Source organism: Procambarus clarkii, chromosome 60, assembly GCF_040958095.1.
Source record: "Procambarus clarkii isolate CNS0578487 chromosome 60, FALCON_Pclarkii_2.0, whole genome shotgun sequence".
Lineage (NCBI taxonomy): Eukaryota > Metazoa > Arthropoda > Malacostraca > Decapoda > Cambaridae > Procambarus > Procambarus clarkii.
In genome coordinates this window covers 7,623,106-7,640,490 of record NC_091209.1, presented here as the reverse complement: position 1 = coordinate 7,640,490, position 17,385 = coordinate 7,623,106, and the positions used below count along the sequence as shown (strand labels likewise).

The 17,385-nt window shown below is 40.3% G+C and overlaps 1 protein-coding gene across 4 annotated transcripts in view; it reads left to right on the top strand.

Moving 5' to 3' along the window:
* The window catches only part of LOC123766909 (uncharacterized), a 61,564-nt gene extending 44,564 nt beyond the window's left edge, over positions 1-17,000 (top strand). For all 4 annotated transcript variants that reach the window (XM_069307426.1, XM_069307427.1, XM_045756391.2 and 1 more), the window contains 9 exons: positions 210-318; positions 901-987; positions 3,514-3,710; positions 3,895-4,036; positions 6,638-6,750; positions 7,463-7,664; positions 10,874-11,057; positions 12,956-13,118; positions 15,208-17,000. In XM_069307426.1, coding sequence (XP_069163527.1) covers positions 210-318; positions 901-987; positions 3,514-3,710; positions 3,895-4,036; positions 6,638-6,750; positions 7,463-7,664; positions 10,874-11,057; positions 12,956-13,118; positions 15,208-16,617 — 2,607 coding nt within the window. In that variant the 3' untranslated portion in view covers positions 16,618-17,000. The remainder of the gene's footprint in view (positions 1-209; positions 319-900; positions 988-3,513; positions 3,711-3,894; positions 4,037-6,637; positions 6,751-7,462; positions 7,665-10,873; positions 11,058-12,955; positions 13,119-15,207) is intronic.
* Positions 17,001-17,385: the final 385 nt, after the last annotated feature.

Sequence of the window (17,385 nt, the reverse complement as noted above, 5' to 3'; positions counted from 1 at the left end):
CATCTAGGATACTTACCAAGTTGTCTTGGATACTCGCCAAGTCATCTAGGATGGATGGAAATGTCATCACACTTTTCTTTTCAGATGTATGGGTTGGGTGTATAATTTTCAGCTACATTATTGTGATTGCCATGTTTCATGGAGATAACTGTTAACTATGAATAATATAATGTGTTCCTTTATGTGTTAACATGTGATGTGCTTTTCAGTTAGCTCGTATATTAGCAGAAACTATAGAAGATTCATCAGTGGAGGGAGAGTACAAACAGTTTGACAGCATTCTTGGGCCTCACCTAGACTTACTGAACTCGATTGCAGGTTGTTATTTGTGTTTTATGTCCTGTTTTAGTTTGTAGAGAATGAACCCCAGTTTGTGTGTTTATGCTTCATTCATTATCATTACTTTTTTTTTCCCCCCAAGTTTTCTTGGGTTTTGGATTGATCTTTGATTTCCAAGCTCATCTTATTGTGTGTAGAGTGCCAGGTTCTGGTCCGGGCTCGCAGCCAGCTGGAGTGGGTTTCAGAGATCTGGTGTGATCCCCAAGTCTTGGTGGCTCCAGTGCTTTAGTTCAGGGAGCAGCAGAGGGGGTTCACTAGAAAGGGGGAACGTCATCACATTCAAAGCTTTATTTTTTTGCATTTATTGAACAGATATTTTACTTTTCACAATCACAAAAACATTTTCTTCTATATAAAAGTTTAAAGTACTAAAAATTTCCTTCATATTTTTTTGAAAGATGAATGTAACATTCATCTTGTTAAATGTTAAATGAATATCAAAGAATAATTTATATTTTATTATTGTATTTTGTTTATATATATAAATCTTTATGATTAAATGGGTTGATTTCTATCAAATAACAATGCAAAATAATGTCATAACATCATCATTTGTTGCAGAGAGAGGGGGGTCAAGTCTAATGTACCAGCCAACAATATTCAAGAATAAAGGAAAGAAGATTGTTACAAATAAAACAGTGCAGACAAGTATGTTTTGTCATTTAATATATGGAAGTATTTAGAGATAATGGTAATAGTAAACTATTACTATCTCCATAGTAAACAAGTATGTTGGATACACACGCAAAGTGGTCTATATTAGAACTATCCTGCCTCTACAGTAATTATATCATTCACGATAATAATAAATATAATTTCTATATTGTGTGGTCACAGTTTATTTACAGTTTGTAATTTATGTATATTTTGATTATTATGTTGTGTGTGTGTCAGCCCCTTGAGTAGCCTTCTTGTGTTTAGGTGTAGGTGCTGCAGAATCCCTCATATACCACCTGACACGAGGTCTGATGGCTGAGTGGACAGCGCTTGGGTTTCGTAGTCCTGAAGTTCCGGGTTCGATCCTCGGTGGAAGCGGAAGCAAATGTGCCGAGTTTCTTTCACCCTGATGTACCTGTTCACCTAGCAGTAAATAGGTATCTGGAAGTTGGAAAGCTGCTACGGGCTGCTTCTTGGGGTTGTGTAACAAAAAGGAGGCCTGGTCGAGGACCGGGCCGTGGGGACGCTAAGCCCTGAAAATTATCTCAAGATACGATACCACATCCCGCAGACTTGTCCTACCTTGTTAAATCCCATAATCAGAATCTGGTTTACTCGGAGCGTCAGATTGCCCTCAATGCAAGGAAACCACAAAGAAAGTCAGTTGAAACAAAACAAACCGCTGCTCTTGATGAGAAATTTAAGAAAATATGGGAAACAATAGTTTGGTTAAACAAACTTTCTGAAAGTCACTGGAAACACCAAGGTGGCAGCCTAGATCACCAGGAGGTTACCAACCAGTAAGACGACATACGAGATAATGACACTGCAGCCCTTTTGTTTTTCTCGGGTTATGTATTTAACCGAGGTTACTTCATAACAGATAAAACAGTACTGTAGTGAGGAATCAATCACACTTTGTTCATTTCATTCTTGTCCACCAAATACCTCCACACTAAACATCAAGATAAATTACATCAATATAACCCACCACACACAAATGTCAATATTCTCCACAAAACATAATTCACTGCTCTACAAATTTACCTTAAACTTAATTCACCAGAGCCTTCACCGACTCAACAAATCAGTGGGGGCCCTCAGACTCGGCCTCATACAGGGCCCTCAGACTCTGCCTCCTACAGGGCCCTCAGACTCGGCCTCCTACAGGGCCCTCAGACTCGGCCTCCTACAGGGCCCTCAGACTCGGCCTCCTACAGGGCCCTCAGACTCGGCCTCCTACAGGGCCCTCAGACTCGGCCTCCTACAGGGCCCTCAGACTCGGCCTCCTACAGGGCCCTCAGACTCGGCCTCCTACAGGGCCCTCAGACTCGGCCTCCTACAGGGCCCTCAGACTCGGCCTCCTACAGGGCCCTCAGACTCGGCCTCCTACAGGGCCCTCAGACTCGGCCTCCTACAGGGCCCTCAGACTCGGCCTCCTACAGGGCCCTCAGACTCGGCCTCCTACAGGGCCCTCAGACTCGGCCTCCTACAGGGCCCTCAGACTCGGCCTCCTACAGGGCCCTCAGACTCAACCTCCACCAGCATAATTCGAACTATTAACTACACAGCCCAATTCATATCTAAATACTGTGGTGGTATGAATGGAATGCTACATGCTCACATGTGCACTGATTAACTTTTACTCAGGGAATATACTGAGAACACTCACATTCTCACTTGGTGTCTGTGAATGTCATCCAGAATGGATGGAGGACAGAATCACGACCCACCTGTGTTCTGAGGTTAGGCTTGATGGGCTGCTGCTTTCTGTACTACTCTCGTCTCTTCCAACCATTAGACTCTTCTGTACAAAATTCACTAAGTCCCATCCCCCATTTTTACTCCATAATGGCATAAATGTATGTATAAGCCATTTCAACCCTTCCAAGTACCTAAACTTAGCCAGCCTCACAGACTTCCGTTGTCTATGCAGAAGCCAAAGAACCCAGTAATTATGAGTTGTTGCAATGTTTGTAAGTCTGAGGCTATCTTGAGGTCATCTTGAGATGATTTCGGGGCGTTTAGTGTCCCCGCGGCCCGGTCCTCGACCAGGCCTCCACCCCCAGGAAGCAGCCCGTGACAGCTGACTAACACCCAGGTACCTATTTTACTGCTAGGTAACAGGGGCATAGGGTGAAAGAAACTCTACCCATTGTTTCTCACCGGCGCCTGGGATTGAACCCAGGACCACAGGATCACAAGTCCCGCATGCTGTCCGCTCGGCCGACCGGCTCCCTGGAGTGATCTCTTACTCCAAAATAACATTCTAGTAAATTCTCCCTCACACATCTACTCATTTACTCATCGTAAATACCACATACAAGCCCCTAATGTAACATTGTTGTGCTTTGGCATCTGACCCAGCTCTTGAGTGTCTCTTCATTTGGACTGTCACGTCCTCCTCTGTCCACAGATAAGCCATAGCAACCTTTCTCTCTTCTGTTTTGTGTTTTTCAGGTTTGATTGCTTTCTCTGTTGAGACTTGAGATCATTTTATATTGAATTTTTTTCCAGAATATGGAACTGTTCACTGGACTGAAGCAAATCACATCATTATGCTAAATACAGTTAAAGAATGGCGCCTTTTGTGTCATGATTCTGCGGAGTTTGAGGGCGTACTAATAAGCGAAGAGCTATGGAAGGAGGTAGCTTCAAGACTAAGTACTCATTATAAAGTTGATCCAAACAAGTGTCAGGAACGCTTTTCTCAGGTAAATATTGACTTAGGTTGATTGATATTAATTATTTATTGTTTTTATATGGTTCCACAACTGGTTCTATAGTTCTTGAATATAGTAGTTAAATTGTGCAAATAAGTAAAATATTCTATAATATTCAAATTGTTTAAAATTAGCATGCAAAGTTTGACAATTTGTTTTTTTTGCCGTATTACAGCTGTGTCGAGAATACAAGAGTGTTGTTTCTTTCAATGCTCGTATAGGTCTAGAAGAGGCTACTAAAACTGTAGTATGTAAAGAGCTTGTAGAAAGCATTTTGATCCCATTCATATGCCATGATGCTGACTTTGACATTAGAGGTGAGTATTATTATGCATATATTTACGTGTAATTATGCAATTTATATACCAAATATCTTAAAATATTCAAGATAACATTGTTTGTCCTCTACCTATATATTTGCTATCTTCAATTTCTATCTTTATCACTGATGGTTCCTTCAAGAGAATCCCCTTAAATGCCAAGTATACACTGATACCAGCATGATAGACAGGATAAATGAAGATGAAGGATGGCTGGGACTTGGCTTGAGGCCAAGGGGCTTTTCCTTGACTGTTAGACTGGAGCACCACTTTGAAGGTGCTTGTCAAATTCTCTCTCTTGAACACTGCGAGAGGTCGGCCAGGTATGACCCGTGTGTGTAGGGAAAGAGTGTTGAAAAGTCTTGGGCTTTTAGTGTTGATCAAGTTCTCTCTCGGCGTGCCTATTCCAACTCTACTTTTCAGTATGGCTATTTTCCACATCCTGCCATGCACTCTGGTCTCATGTGGTGTTATTTCAGTGTGTAGTTTTGGAACCAGTCCTTCTAATTTTTCCATATGTAGATTATTATGTATCTCTTCCGCCTGCACTCTAGGGAATATAGATTTAATATTTATAGTTAGTTTCAATAACTTAGATGTTTTATTGAGTGGATTCTAGCAATAAAATATCTTTGCATGTTCTCCAGGTCAGCAATTTCTCCAGCTTTGAATTGGGCTGGAGAAATATTTCAACAATATTTCTCTCTAGATAGCATTAATGGCTTAAATATCTTAAAAGTATTATCAATGGCATGACATCTCTTGTTTTGAAGGTCTTGTTATCCAACGTGTTATTTTTCTTGCATTTGTGACAGCAACTTTGTTGCATCCTTTAAAAGTAAGGTCTTCAGAAACAATAACTGTACAACTTAAACTTTTACATTGATTTTTTTCGATAGTGTGGTTTGACTTTGTTTTATATGTAGTTTTTGATGTTTTATTCATTGTGCAGTAACTGGAATTTATCCTCATTAAACAGTGTTATTTTCTGTGGTCCGTTGCAAGACATCATTAGCATCGGATTGGAGACTTGCCGTGTCCTCTGTAGTGCCTACTCTCGTGAAAATTCTAGTGTTGCTGTATCTGCAAAAGATGATAAAGTACTATAGTTTGTATCCTTGTTTATGTCTGATTTGAGGATGAGGAAAAGTACCGGAGCAAGTACGGTACTGTACCTTGGGGAACTGAGCTTTTCACGGTGGATGATTCAGATCTTTTTTGGTTGACTATTACACTCTAGGTTCTCTTTGTTAGGTAGATAAAGATCCATCTGCTTACCTTGCCAGTAATTCCTTTTGTGTGCAATAACACCATGGTCACATTTGTCGAAGGCAAAATCTGTGTATATGTCATCAGCATTTTATTTTTTTTCCATGGCATCTAAGGCTTTGTCATAGCCTTAGATGCCAGCCTATTCATTTTGATGAATATAAAATTCTAGGAGTTCCGCTTGTCACCACCAGGTTATGATAGGTACTAACAAGTTTGAGGTGGATTTGGGTAAATCTTGTTTTATTTCGGTCATTTGCCAAGTTGTGTGGCACTTTTGAAGCCTCTTTTTCTGTGAACCCTCCAGCTGTCTGTAAAGTTTCACCGTCTTTCTGAATGCTTTCCTGGTGGGGCTTTGGTTCCTGGTAGGCCAAACAGAACTTCTGCAACTGATGTGACACTTCAGGAGGAGCGATCTCAGCAAGATAGCTTCAGGGAGCCAGCGGGTTCTCTGCAGATAAGTCTACTTAGGATGTCATAGTGACAATTAGCAGAAACATCCAGCCTTCAATCATTTTCTACTTCTACCGATTTAAAAGCTACCAAGAAACAAGTTGCAGGCTTGGTTCCTCCTAATAGTTGCCACATCTACATTATCCCTCCATTATGAGAGCCGGTGGGCCGGGGAAACAGCACGCTGGACTTGTGATCCTGTGGTCCTGGGTTCGATCCCAGGCGCCGGCAAGAAACAATGGGCAGAGTTTCTTTCACCCTATGCCCCCTGTTACCTAGCAGTAAAATAGGTACCTGGGTGTTAGTCAGCTGTCACGGGCTGCTTCCTGGGGGTGGAGGCCTGGTCGAGGACTGGGCCGCGGGGACACTAAAAAGCCCCGAAATCATCTCAAGATAACCTCATCTCAAGATATAGACAATGTCTGTCATTAAATACAGTATCTATCAACTCTCCTAGCTAGTCACAAGCACTTCTATATTTCATATTAAACAACCTATGGGTAAGACATTCTAATATTACATAATAGTTTCCTATGGTAAGCTCGAGACACCTCACTTAAAAGTACAGTTGAAAAGTGGCAACATCACCATGTCTAACTAGGCATTAATAATTTGCACCACTATTACAATACAGTTTTCTAACTTTTTTATTTACATAAAATGAAACTTACAATTTAAATAATATTCATCAAAATCTCCTTAGAATTTCTTGTGCTACTCAATACTAATATTGCAATACAAGAAATTAAAATTCACACATTTTACACAAACTATTATAATTGTTATGGCTTAGGCCTAAGCCTAATCAGTAACAACCTAACCCTCCATATTATGAGAATGAGTGAGTGATCTATAGGTATAATGTAATGTTTTCAGACGAGTGGTGGGCTAGTGAAGAGGGCGGTGATTGGAGTCGAGGTGAGACGTTAGAGCTTCTTTTCACAGTCAGGGAACTGTGGCAAGGCCAAGTGAAAATAGATTGGGACATGGTAAGTACTGTATTTGTACTATGTACGCTGCAGAGTATGGCTATTGATCTTGTTATAGGTAAACAAATATACATTATGTTAGTAAGGCACTCGAATGCCGTGTTCGTGTTCGGTAGTCGCCCCTTTGTTTGGCACTCGACTGTAAACATACGCCCCAGATGAGTCTTTCCCAGTCGCAGTTGTTCAGTGTACATCACCAGACTCCTCTACACATTCTTGTGTTTTCTTGTATATTTTTTATGTTCTTAGTGTAAATAAGTCACTATGGAAGCCAAGAAAGTTAGTGATAAGAGCCAAGCAAAAAGAAAGTTAGTACCACGATTGATATGAAAAAGAACTCGTAGCAAAATATGAAAATGGTGCCTGTGTGTTTTATCTTGCTGCCGAGTTTGGTATGTTAAATGCCTAAATCTAGTTCTCTAATAAAAGAAATGTGTGCAAAATGGGGGGGAAAAGTGCAAAGTTTTCTTTAAAAATATCACTGATAAAGCTGTGATAATGGTGGGGGACTGCCAAAGAATACCATCTTTCTTCCTTGGCTTCACTTTTCACACATACAATCACCTCCCCTAAGTGCAGGTAAAGTGTGTACAGTATTTGCCTTGATTTCATTTATTTATTTTTTTTATATATTTATTTTTGTCAGTATAAATATAGATACAAAAACTTCTAGCATATCATAATTGTTGACCTAACCTTAGCATAATGACAGGTGAGCATGATGATGAATGCTAGTGGATATCCACGCCATGATGAGTGTTGCCGGAACAGGTTCCAGCAGCTGTATAACGGTTATCTGGCAGCTTCAGAACACAACAAGAATTGTAGCATAAGAACCCGAAGACGACCACCCTTTTATTTCAAGATGAAATCTCTCTTTGACTTTAGTGAGACAAATCACACCTTTGATCCTGGTAAGTGTTTGCAACCACGTATTTACTGACATAAGTAAATGCCTTTAACTAACATTTTTTGCTGATGTGGCATTCTGCTTGTTTTCTTGCTTAAATTTAACTACCCTCTCAAGAAATTTACTCAAGACATTTTTAAACTCATTTTCTTTTTATAAACATGTTCATAGTTAGAAGATTCATTTTATTATCAAAATGTTTGAAAACAAATGTACTTGAGTGCAAGAAAAACAAACTTTTGATAAATGAAGTTGGGTGGGCAAGGCATGGCCGAGTTTACAAAAGTTGACAAACATTTCTACATTGTCCTATTTATGGTCATATATTCTTTATTTCTGGGAGGGGCCCCCCACAATAACTCCCTGTAGTTGTGCACTGGTCCAGCCAGGCTTTAGGGAGATGCACCCGGCCTCCAAGACTCACCCCGGGCCTACTGGGCGCCAGGACCAGAATCTCTCTCCGAGGCAAAATGGGAGTTTTGGGATCAGTCATAAATCCAAAACTAAGAAAAAATCCTTACTAGAAAGTATAAGTGCAACAAAGCATCCAACTGCTTGAAGAAAATTCAGCACCCAGAGGTAACACGGCAAATGGTTGTTACTTGGAATAAACACCCTAACCATGATGTACAGTACCTGGCTTCTGTTTGGTCAGCTTCAGAACTTCTACTCCTGGGGTCAGACTAAGTGCAGTTACAGGATGAGCGCTACGCTTGTGGTGTGTCCCGTCTTCCCAGTACTCTGTCATATGATGCTTTGAAACTACTGACAGTTTTGGCATTCACTACCACCTCGCTTAACTTGTTCTAACCCTCTACCACTCTGTTTGCAGAAGTGAACTTTCTCTTTTTTTTTTTTTTTTACAGCTTTGTTTTCTTAGTTTAAACCTATGTCCTCTTGTTGAAGTTGCAGTTTTTTTATTCTTCTTTGTCAATTTTGTTATTTCCTGTTATTATTGTGTATGTAGTGATCATATCTCCTCTTTTTCTTCTATCTTCTAGCTTTGATATATTTAACACCTCTAACCTCTCCTCATAGCTCTTGTTTCTTAGTTCCAAAAGTCATTTAATTGCATATCTTTGCACCTTTTCCAATTTATTGATGTGCTTCTTGCAATATGGGCACCATATATCTGCTGCATATTCCAATGTTGGTCTCAATAAGATCATGATTAATTTCTTTAATATTTTGCCAATATATTTATATTTTCTTTAATTGGTCCTTTTTCATAAATTCAGGAGTCCTCTTCAGAGGCACTGTTTTGAGTTAGCTTGGGAGCCACTGAGCCACCCTTCCTCAAAATCAAGTACGCTGTATGTATGATAATGAAATTACATTGTCTGGTGTGGTCTGCTGTAGCTGTCTGCATCTGCTTCGTTCCCTTCTTCCATGTGTGATGGAAGGATTTGTTGGGAAGTTTCATGAGGGAACTCTGAATGACCTGGGGCCAGATTCACGAAGCCGTTACGCAAGTACTTATGAACGTGTACATCTTTCCTCAATCTTTGACGTCTTTGGTTACGTTTATTAAACAGTTTACAAGCATAAAAACTTTCCAATTAACTGTTGTTATTGTTAGAAACAGCCTCCTGGTGCTTCAAAGCTCATTAACTGTTTAATACTTGTAAACAAAGTCACCAAAGGGTGAGAAAAGATACACAGGTTCATAAGTGCTTGCGTAACTGCCTTGTGAATCGGGTCCCTTGGGCTGTTACCTAGTAGCAGTCTGGTCTAATATGGTAGGTATATTGACAATAATATGGCAATGATCATTTAACTCGTTAATTTTATGTATCTAATTTCTTTTAATCAATTTCTTGTTTTATTAGAGCAAGTAGGTTCTAGTCCTGACTCGTCTAGATTCCTGGCCTCCTCTCAGAGGTGCAAGGAGTGGTGACATTTGTGTGTATTTATGCCACCACTGGGCACTCAGAAAGTCAGTGAGACAAAACATATCACTGCTGGCATCAGTTTACACCGCAGCCTCAAAAACTGCAGAAAGAACTCCATAAACAGTGTAAACAAACTATCAAAATCTTTTGAAACTAGCGCAAGCTCATTTGATAAAGGGAAGGGGTGGAGGGCAGTTCCCAGTCGGCCAGCTACTCGACCCTCAGTTCTATGATAAATGTGAACAATCCCCCTTACGACCTGGAAGGAGGGAAGGTGTCACGGAGCAACCGGGACTCTCACAGAAATTGGCTTTTCATTACATTCACCGCTGGTTTTCTGGGGATGGGGGGAACCCCTTATAGCTTCCTGAAGCTATCTACTCACAGAGAAGAAAAATAAAAGGGCACTGACCTGGGAGGAGGGAGCACCACAGGAACCGAGGTGAAGAATAGATACCCAGCCGAGAGACAAGCCCCAAAGGCACACAAGGGAGCCAGGGCCCAGGAACACCAAGTTCTTTAAGCTCAGAAATAATGCTTTGAGTTAGTCCAACAGTTCTTTCCTGAGCAGGCGATTCAGGCATGGAATCACTCCCATGCCCTTCCATTTGTTGTAACCTTTCAAGAGTCTTTCCTGGGAAGTGTTGTTAAATGAGGCAGGATTGTTACAATTTTTTTTTTTTTTTTTTTTTTTTTTTTGAGATATATACAAGAGTTGTTACATTCTTGTAGAGCCACTAGTACGCGTAGCGTTTCGGGCAAGTCCTTAATCCTACGGTCCCTGGAATACGATCCCCTGCCGCAAAGAATCGTTTTTTCATCCAAGTACACATTTTACTGTTGCGTTAAACAGAGGCTACAGTTAAGGAATTGCGCCCAGTAAATCCTCCCCGGCCAGGAAAGCAGAATTGCTTTCTGCTTATACCTGGTGATGGGTGGAAACAATAACTAGGCTGTCAACTAGCAGTTAACAGTGCACACAGTTTACTAGGTAGATTTCTTAAAATCAAAGTGTGCTTGGAGGTGGTTTTGTGTGTGTGTAGGTGATTGTACCTTTTGAGTTCATTCTGTGTTGAAGGGAGACTACTCCAGAATATCTTTTCCCATCTACAATACAGCTGGAGCATATGAAAATGTCCCTGCTACATTGGGGATGAGGTCATAGTGACCCTGTATGGAGCTCACTATATCCCACTGGGGAGGGGGGGGGGATGAGTTGGGTATTGCCTAAGGGAGTGACAGTATGGCTTGCTCAGTAATGAGCCTTAAATTTATACTCGAAGCTATTTTTAAGTTTTTCTAATTGGAATACTGTCAACAGAACCACTCGGAGGGCAAGAGATTGAAATGGATGAAAATAAAGTTCTTGAAGTGCTTGTTAGAGGATTAAGCATAATAAAAGGTAATTTCTGTCATAGTGTTCCCCGAAGACCACTGTTGGTGGCCCTGTCGAAGTACCTTAATGACCACTTCTGCCTCACAACTCCAGCCTTTCCTCCTCATCAGTAAGTAATGTTCTTTCAGTGTTTGCTAAGACGTATTCAGTTGTTCATTTGTTTATCAAAATATAAAGTAATTCAGGTTATAAATAGGGAAAGTAATATTGGAAGAGATAGAAAGTTTTAAGTACTTTGGAGAAATGCTACATAAAGATTAAGCATTGAATATCAAACACCTTTTTCTGGTAGGCCACTCAGTTGCTCCTTGAGCTATATCACTGGGCCTGTCAAACCTTACAAAATGCTCTCGTATTTCATTGGTTTGAGTTGGAAGTGGTAATGATTCAAAGCTAAAATAGTCCAACTTCTCTCCTCTACATGTTGGGTGTTTTTTAACCTGGAATATTGCCATTTGAATGGCAAGAAGATGGCTAGTTTGTTGTCCCACCAGTGTCTTTATTTGCAGCAGTAGTATGAGATGGCCTGGTACTCATTTCACCACTGTCCCTTCATTGTCTTCGGTTTCGGTTAGGGTCATCCTGTTTCTTTTGTCTTGACCGTTTCTTGGTCGACATCTCGTGTCTAATTCTGTCACCTGTTATCATTTGATATTAGAGGAGCCGTTGTTGATTGCATTCAGCATCAAGACCTCCTCATTGCCATTCAGGTAGTTGTGTTGTGATTTTTTTTCACCACCAGCTGGCTCATGCTGCTCCTGAGCTGTCCTGGTCTTTCTCTCCTTGCCTCGGTTTATGGTTTGCTCTTCAGTTCGTGATGTCTTTCTCAAGGCTTTGTTTTTGTTGGCTCTTGTATGATTGGGAAGCTTCAGGCATGTCTATAAAGGCAGGGGTTCTGTTCTTATTGCCCTGGTGGGCAGTTTGTTAGTATGGAGCCTTCTTTTCTGCCAAATGAGTTGGCTGGTTTCTGGAGGGTTCTTTTGGTGATGATGCTTGGGGGGTTTGGCCATGGATGCATCATTTGTTGTCCAGTCACAGCTCTTTGCCACTATCTGTGGGCCATTGGTTCTTATCTTGTTGAAGAACTTATCATATCTTGTTGGTTGACCCTGTTTGCTTGGTCTCCTGTTCCAATACTCGCCTTTTCCAAGTCATCTGCAGTGTCATTATGTCCTGGGCCAGTGACATTTGCAAATATATGGCTTCGGCAGCGGTCTTCTCTGGCATATCCTGGGCTGATATTCAGACTTGGGGATTTCGGTATTCTAACAGGAATTTGGTGGCCACGTATTTAGTTAATGCTCCCAGTCCAAATTAGTCTTTTGTTGCTTTGTCCATGCCTCTTCTTCCAAGAAGTCCTGTTCTTGTTCTCTATGAATAATTGGTTTCAGGGAGCTACCAGGGGGCTCTCCTATAAACCTAGCATTGAATGTAATGATATGCCTCTTTCTGGTAGAGCCCCAGTGGCTACCCAATTCCCTCACTCCCTTCCAGGTTCGTTTGGTTTTTTGATGAATTGCTCATCAGGTTCAGAACCGAGTAGGGAAGTCTGCTGAGCTCAGGGGCTGGGCCGCCTGGTGGTGGTGGTTGGTGCTTATGAGTTTCGTGCTAGTTTGTGTGAATCCCTTTGGTTCATGTGAATTGTTTACAGAGTTCTTTAGTGGTTTCAAGACTTCGTTTTCTATGAACCCTTCCATTGTCTGTAAGGCTTCTCTGCCTTTCTGGATGCATTCCCGGTGGCGGGACAAATTGTCACTCGGTCTCTCTGCTTCTGGGAGGGGGCCAGTTGGGCCAGATTCTGGCTCTGGTAGGGCATGTTTTTTAAACTGATATGACCCATTAACGTGGAGTGCATGCTAGGTCACCTCAGCAGCTCCATCAGCAAGATAGCTGCAGGGAGCGGCTGGGGCTCTACCAGAAAGAGGCATTTAATTTCATTCAATTCTGTTTTTTGTTTTTTTTATTGGAACTGGAGTTCTTCACTAAGATCTAAAATTAATGTTGCAGGATATGGTATCTGATGGTGAAGCTTCATCATATTCATCAAGATGATGAATATGATAATACAATAGTACCCAACGAAATAAATTTACATGACCAGTGGCAGAACCACAGCCTTCCAATGGTTGCTTATGGACTTCTTGCTGTGCCTCTTCCTGGATGGCAGTCTGTAAGTCTTAGTTATGTAACCTAAGATATTATTCATTTGTAAAGAAATTACAATAATTGAATTATTTTAATCATTTATATGATTTTTTTATAGGTCAAGCATTTCTGAATAAATGGTTAACAAATCAGTTCAGTAATCTTACTATAAAATAAGCTTTTTTTAATCAAGTAAATTATACATATCTTCTTGCACTTATTTGTGTGTTGAGCACATAGTTATTTCTTCAGTTTATTCCTTCAAATAATACATGCACTTGTTCGCCTACATTTTGCATCTGTTTAACAATTATCTTTGCAAACCATCTTTCTTGTGCTTCTACTGTAACCCCCCTTTCCCCCCACATGCCTACAGTCTCATATCCTCCTAAAGAATGTCTTTGGACTCCTTGCAAATTTTGCACCAACCATTTCGGTTATACCCATTTTTCATTAGAAATAGAAAACTACCGAATATTTCCCTTTGAGCATTCTTACATCCCCCACCATTACCCGTGCTTAACATTTTCATGGCTTGGGGGGGATGTTAGTTAGCAGAAAAGGATGTTAATAATTTCTGCTAGCAGTGATTAATTATATAATTATTTGAGGCAGGATTAGTTTGTCCGTGTTCCCAAATCCTGTAACATTTATATTCTATAATATCCTCCGGACAGCATTCATTGCTTTGGGTTTCACTCCTACCCCATGCACACTTTATGCTCTAGTTAAATTCCATCATTAGAAACATGTTACAAAAAGTGCCCGCCAGGTCAAAGGCCGGCATACAAGCAGGTGAGTATATAATCATTTTGGCAGGAAAAGCATGCTTAGGTTCTAGACAGTTGGTTGTCATCTGAAAGGGAGTGGATGATTCTCACAATTTTAGCTTACTGGCCAGCCTGCTGGCTAGTTGCTAGCCAGAGCTAGTTGGTTGGCCAGCCTGACTCACTGGTCAACTACCTAGCTGACTGACTGTCACATGTTTTCATCATGTTTGAATCTCCCTTTCCCCTCTCCCCACATACCCCTCCCTCCCTCTCTTTCCAGCCCTGTTATTGTGCATTAGCATGATGCAACACCAAAGAGTCAGTTGCATTTTTCAACCTCAGTATCCAGGTTTTAATATATGACCTTGTGAGAATGTACTATATACATATCTATATGTATATAGTACTATATACATTAGTCCCAATATACTACAAACATTAAGCACTACATTGTTGTGGTTACCTATATCCATGCCCCATTAATAATTAATGTGATTAACAAAGGCAATTGTTGGGATTAATTTAGAAGAACTTTAGTCATTATCCAACATTGAAATAAATTTTCCACAATAGCCAAGTAAGTGACTGAATTTTTTGCTTAAATTTCACATAGTCAGGGCATGCATTTTAACAATAGTACTAGAAGAAAAAATTAAATTTAATTTCTTGTGTATGCAGGAATTCTCATGTAATGTTTGTGCAGTCCAGAAGTTAAGGCTCCTAGTAAAATGGATCTTACTGCATTTATTATCGATTGGTTAGATCAAATTATTTTGCACTTTGAAGGATTGAGGGCAATTCCAATCTACCTTTTAAAAAGATTTACCAGCTAAAGATTCTCTAGCAGCGACTCTTGTGTACCTGCCGTTGTGCCATCATCCAGGACCCAGATGTTGAGCTTGCTGGTCAACCTGCTTGTGTCAACCTCTTCAGCCATGCAGAAGAGGAGACGAGCAAGAGAATCCCTTTGCTGAACACCTGCAGAATTTACTTTTATGCTTCTCCTAACAACAATGTCGACACCTTGCTGTGTCTGGCTGAAACAAAGGTTGAAGAGAATAAGAAAGCATGGTTTAACTGCTTCTAACACAATCTCTCTTAACAGGTGAAATCATATTATTTCCGACAGTTTTTGAGAAGTCATTAATGTATGCTCGTACTGCATGAGCTGCTGCTTCTCATTCATGAGGAATGCCAAAACTAGCTGGTGTGGTTGAAACATTGTAGCAGCGTCTGGATGCTTCTGACAGCTGCCCTGGTAATGGGGTGACTATTGGTCTGATTCCATCATCATTCTTCTTAATGGCTGTTTATCTATTAACTATTTTATGTATCTTTTCTCAGGTTTGTGACTGGAGTGTAGAAGAAGTGTACTTGTTGACAGAGACGGCCATTAATTGGGAACTTCAGCCTCGGAACTTACAGTCAGTCGGAAAAACCATGGCAATTGTAGCCAGCGAGGTGTTAAGATCTAATGGGTTTGAAAAAACCTCTTTGCGGTGCCAGGACCAGTGGCAGTATCTTGTAGCAACATTCAAGCATGGTGGTTACAAGCAACTTACTGAGCAAATTAATCTTCTCTATTTACTAGCACCTTGTATGCTAGATCCCCAACCATCTTACTTATATCCAACTGTCCGAGTTTCTAAAAACACTGAGCAGCAACAAGATTGTCAGACAAATAAATTCAAGCTGCCAGTTCAGGCAACAAAACCACAAAAAATACAAACCAAAGTACCCCCACAGTTGGTAAATAAGGAGCAAACCCCAAAAGTGTCTTCAAGAAAGTTAGAAATAAATGAAAAGAATGTGGCCGAGTTGGCAGATTGTAAACTGAATTTGCAAGAAACTAAAAGCAAAAGTGCTCCAGGAAATGTGGTCTCATATGTTCAGATTAATGTCTTGCAGCAGTCCGTCCCAAAGAAGCGTCATGTACAAGTCTCAACTGATGAAATAAGAGAGTGGGAGGTAGAGGAAGTTGTTAGTTCAACTATGATCGATATGAAGGAAGAATCAAATTTTGTGGATTCAACAGGAACTTCATTAGATAAAAACTCTCCAAAAAGTACAGAAGTTGAGGAACAAGTCTCTGATAGAGACCAGGACAGATTTACATCCGCCACAGAAATAAAATCTTCAAACAGCAGCCCATCAAACAAAATTACATATATTTTACAGTGTGATAGTGATTCACAAGAAGATAAAGTGAAAGTAGAGATAATAAGTATTAAAGAAGGTAAAAGAACAAAATTGATTGAATGCAGAACTGTAAAAGGAATTGTTCCATCTCGATTGCTTAAACTCTATTATCCCGCTAACTTCGTAATACCATCTGGCCTTAAACACATGTATATTCCCAGGATATTAGTTCATCCAGATATTGTAACTGCTAAAAAAAAGATGAAAGTGTCTCATTCTCGTGATAAACCTGCCTTGCCCAAGTCTAAAACAACTTTTAATCCATCAGTACTACAGGCACCCTACTTAAATATAAAGACAGAATCAGAAGAAATTCAATTTGGGGAAAGTGGTTTTGATGAACCAGATGATTCAAATATCCAATTTGACTCTAATGATGATCAAAGTGAAGAATCCAAAAGAGGTGGAATAATGAAACTATTGGAACAGTATAGCCAGCAGTGTAGAGAGGAAAAGACAAGATTGTTGAACACACTACAGGAAAGTCATCAACAGCAGACATTGGTACTGAAGCAAATCCTAAATGTCTTCCAAAATCTCCAAAACATTTTGTAATTAATCACAAATAATTCTTATTAATGTTATTGATAGAAAAGGTTATATTTCATATAGTAATATACTATAATCTACTGTTCCTGCATTAGCATTATTGCTCTTGTAAGATTTTTTATATATTTTTTTTTATCTGACATCAAAACTTGTGAATGTATAGAGCATATCAAGTGCTTTTTGATTCTGTATGTGCCAGCTTGTTGAAAGCTAAACAAAATTTAACCTTGAATATATGTGGCTTCAATTAAGGAGCTGAATTGTACTGCAAATACTGCATGTTCATTCATACAAGGCACATTCTCTACTTTTATACCTTCCTAGCAGTGTAACAATTATGTAATAGCAATACTGTATTTATTCACATCCTTAAATTCAACTTGTTTTAATTTGTTTAATTATTTTCCTTTATATATATAATTGTAATTTCCATTCTTTTACCCCTCATGGCCCCCTCTCCGCTCAGCTCGTTGTCGCCGTGTGGGGGCTTAGTGGGCAGCTGCCAGAGTGTGATGCTCCTTGGGACAGTCCTCTGTCCTTTTCTAGCCTTGTGCTCCTGCTGCCGTCCTCTCCAATTCTGCTGGGCATCTTTTCCTTTTCCTTCTGTTTCGTCTTTTCTCCCCCCTCTTCTCCTATCTGCTTGCCGTTTCCTGCCGACCTTTTGCTCGTTCTGGTTCTTCCCTTGGACTTCTTCTATTTTGACGCCCGGGTGCTTGAGGAGGCATACTCTTGCACCCGTAGAACTGTAGTACCCGACGTCGAGAGCGAGGGGAA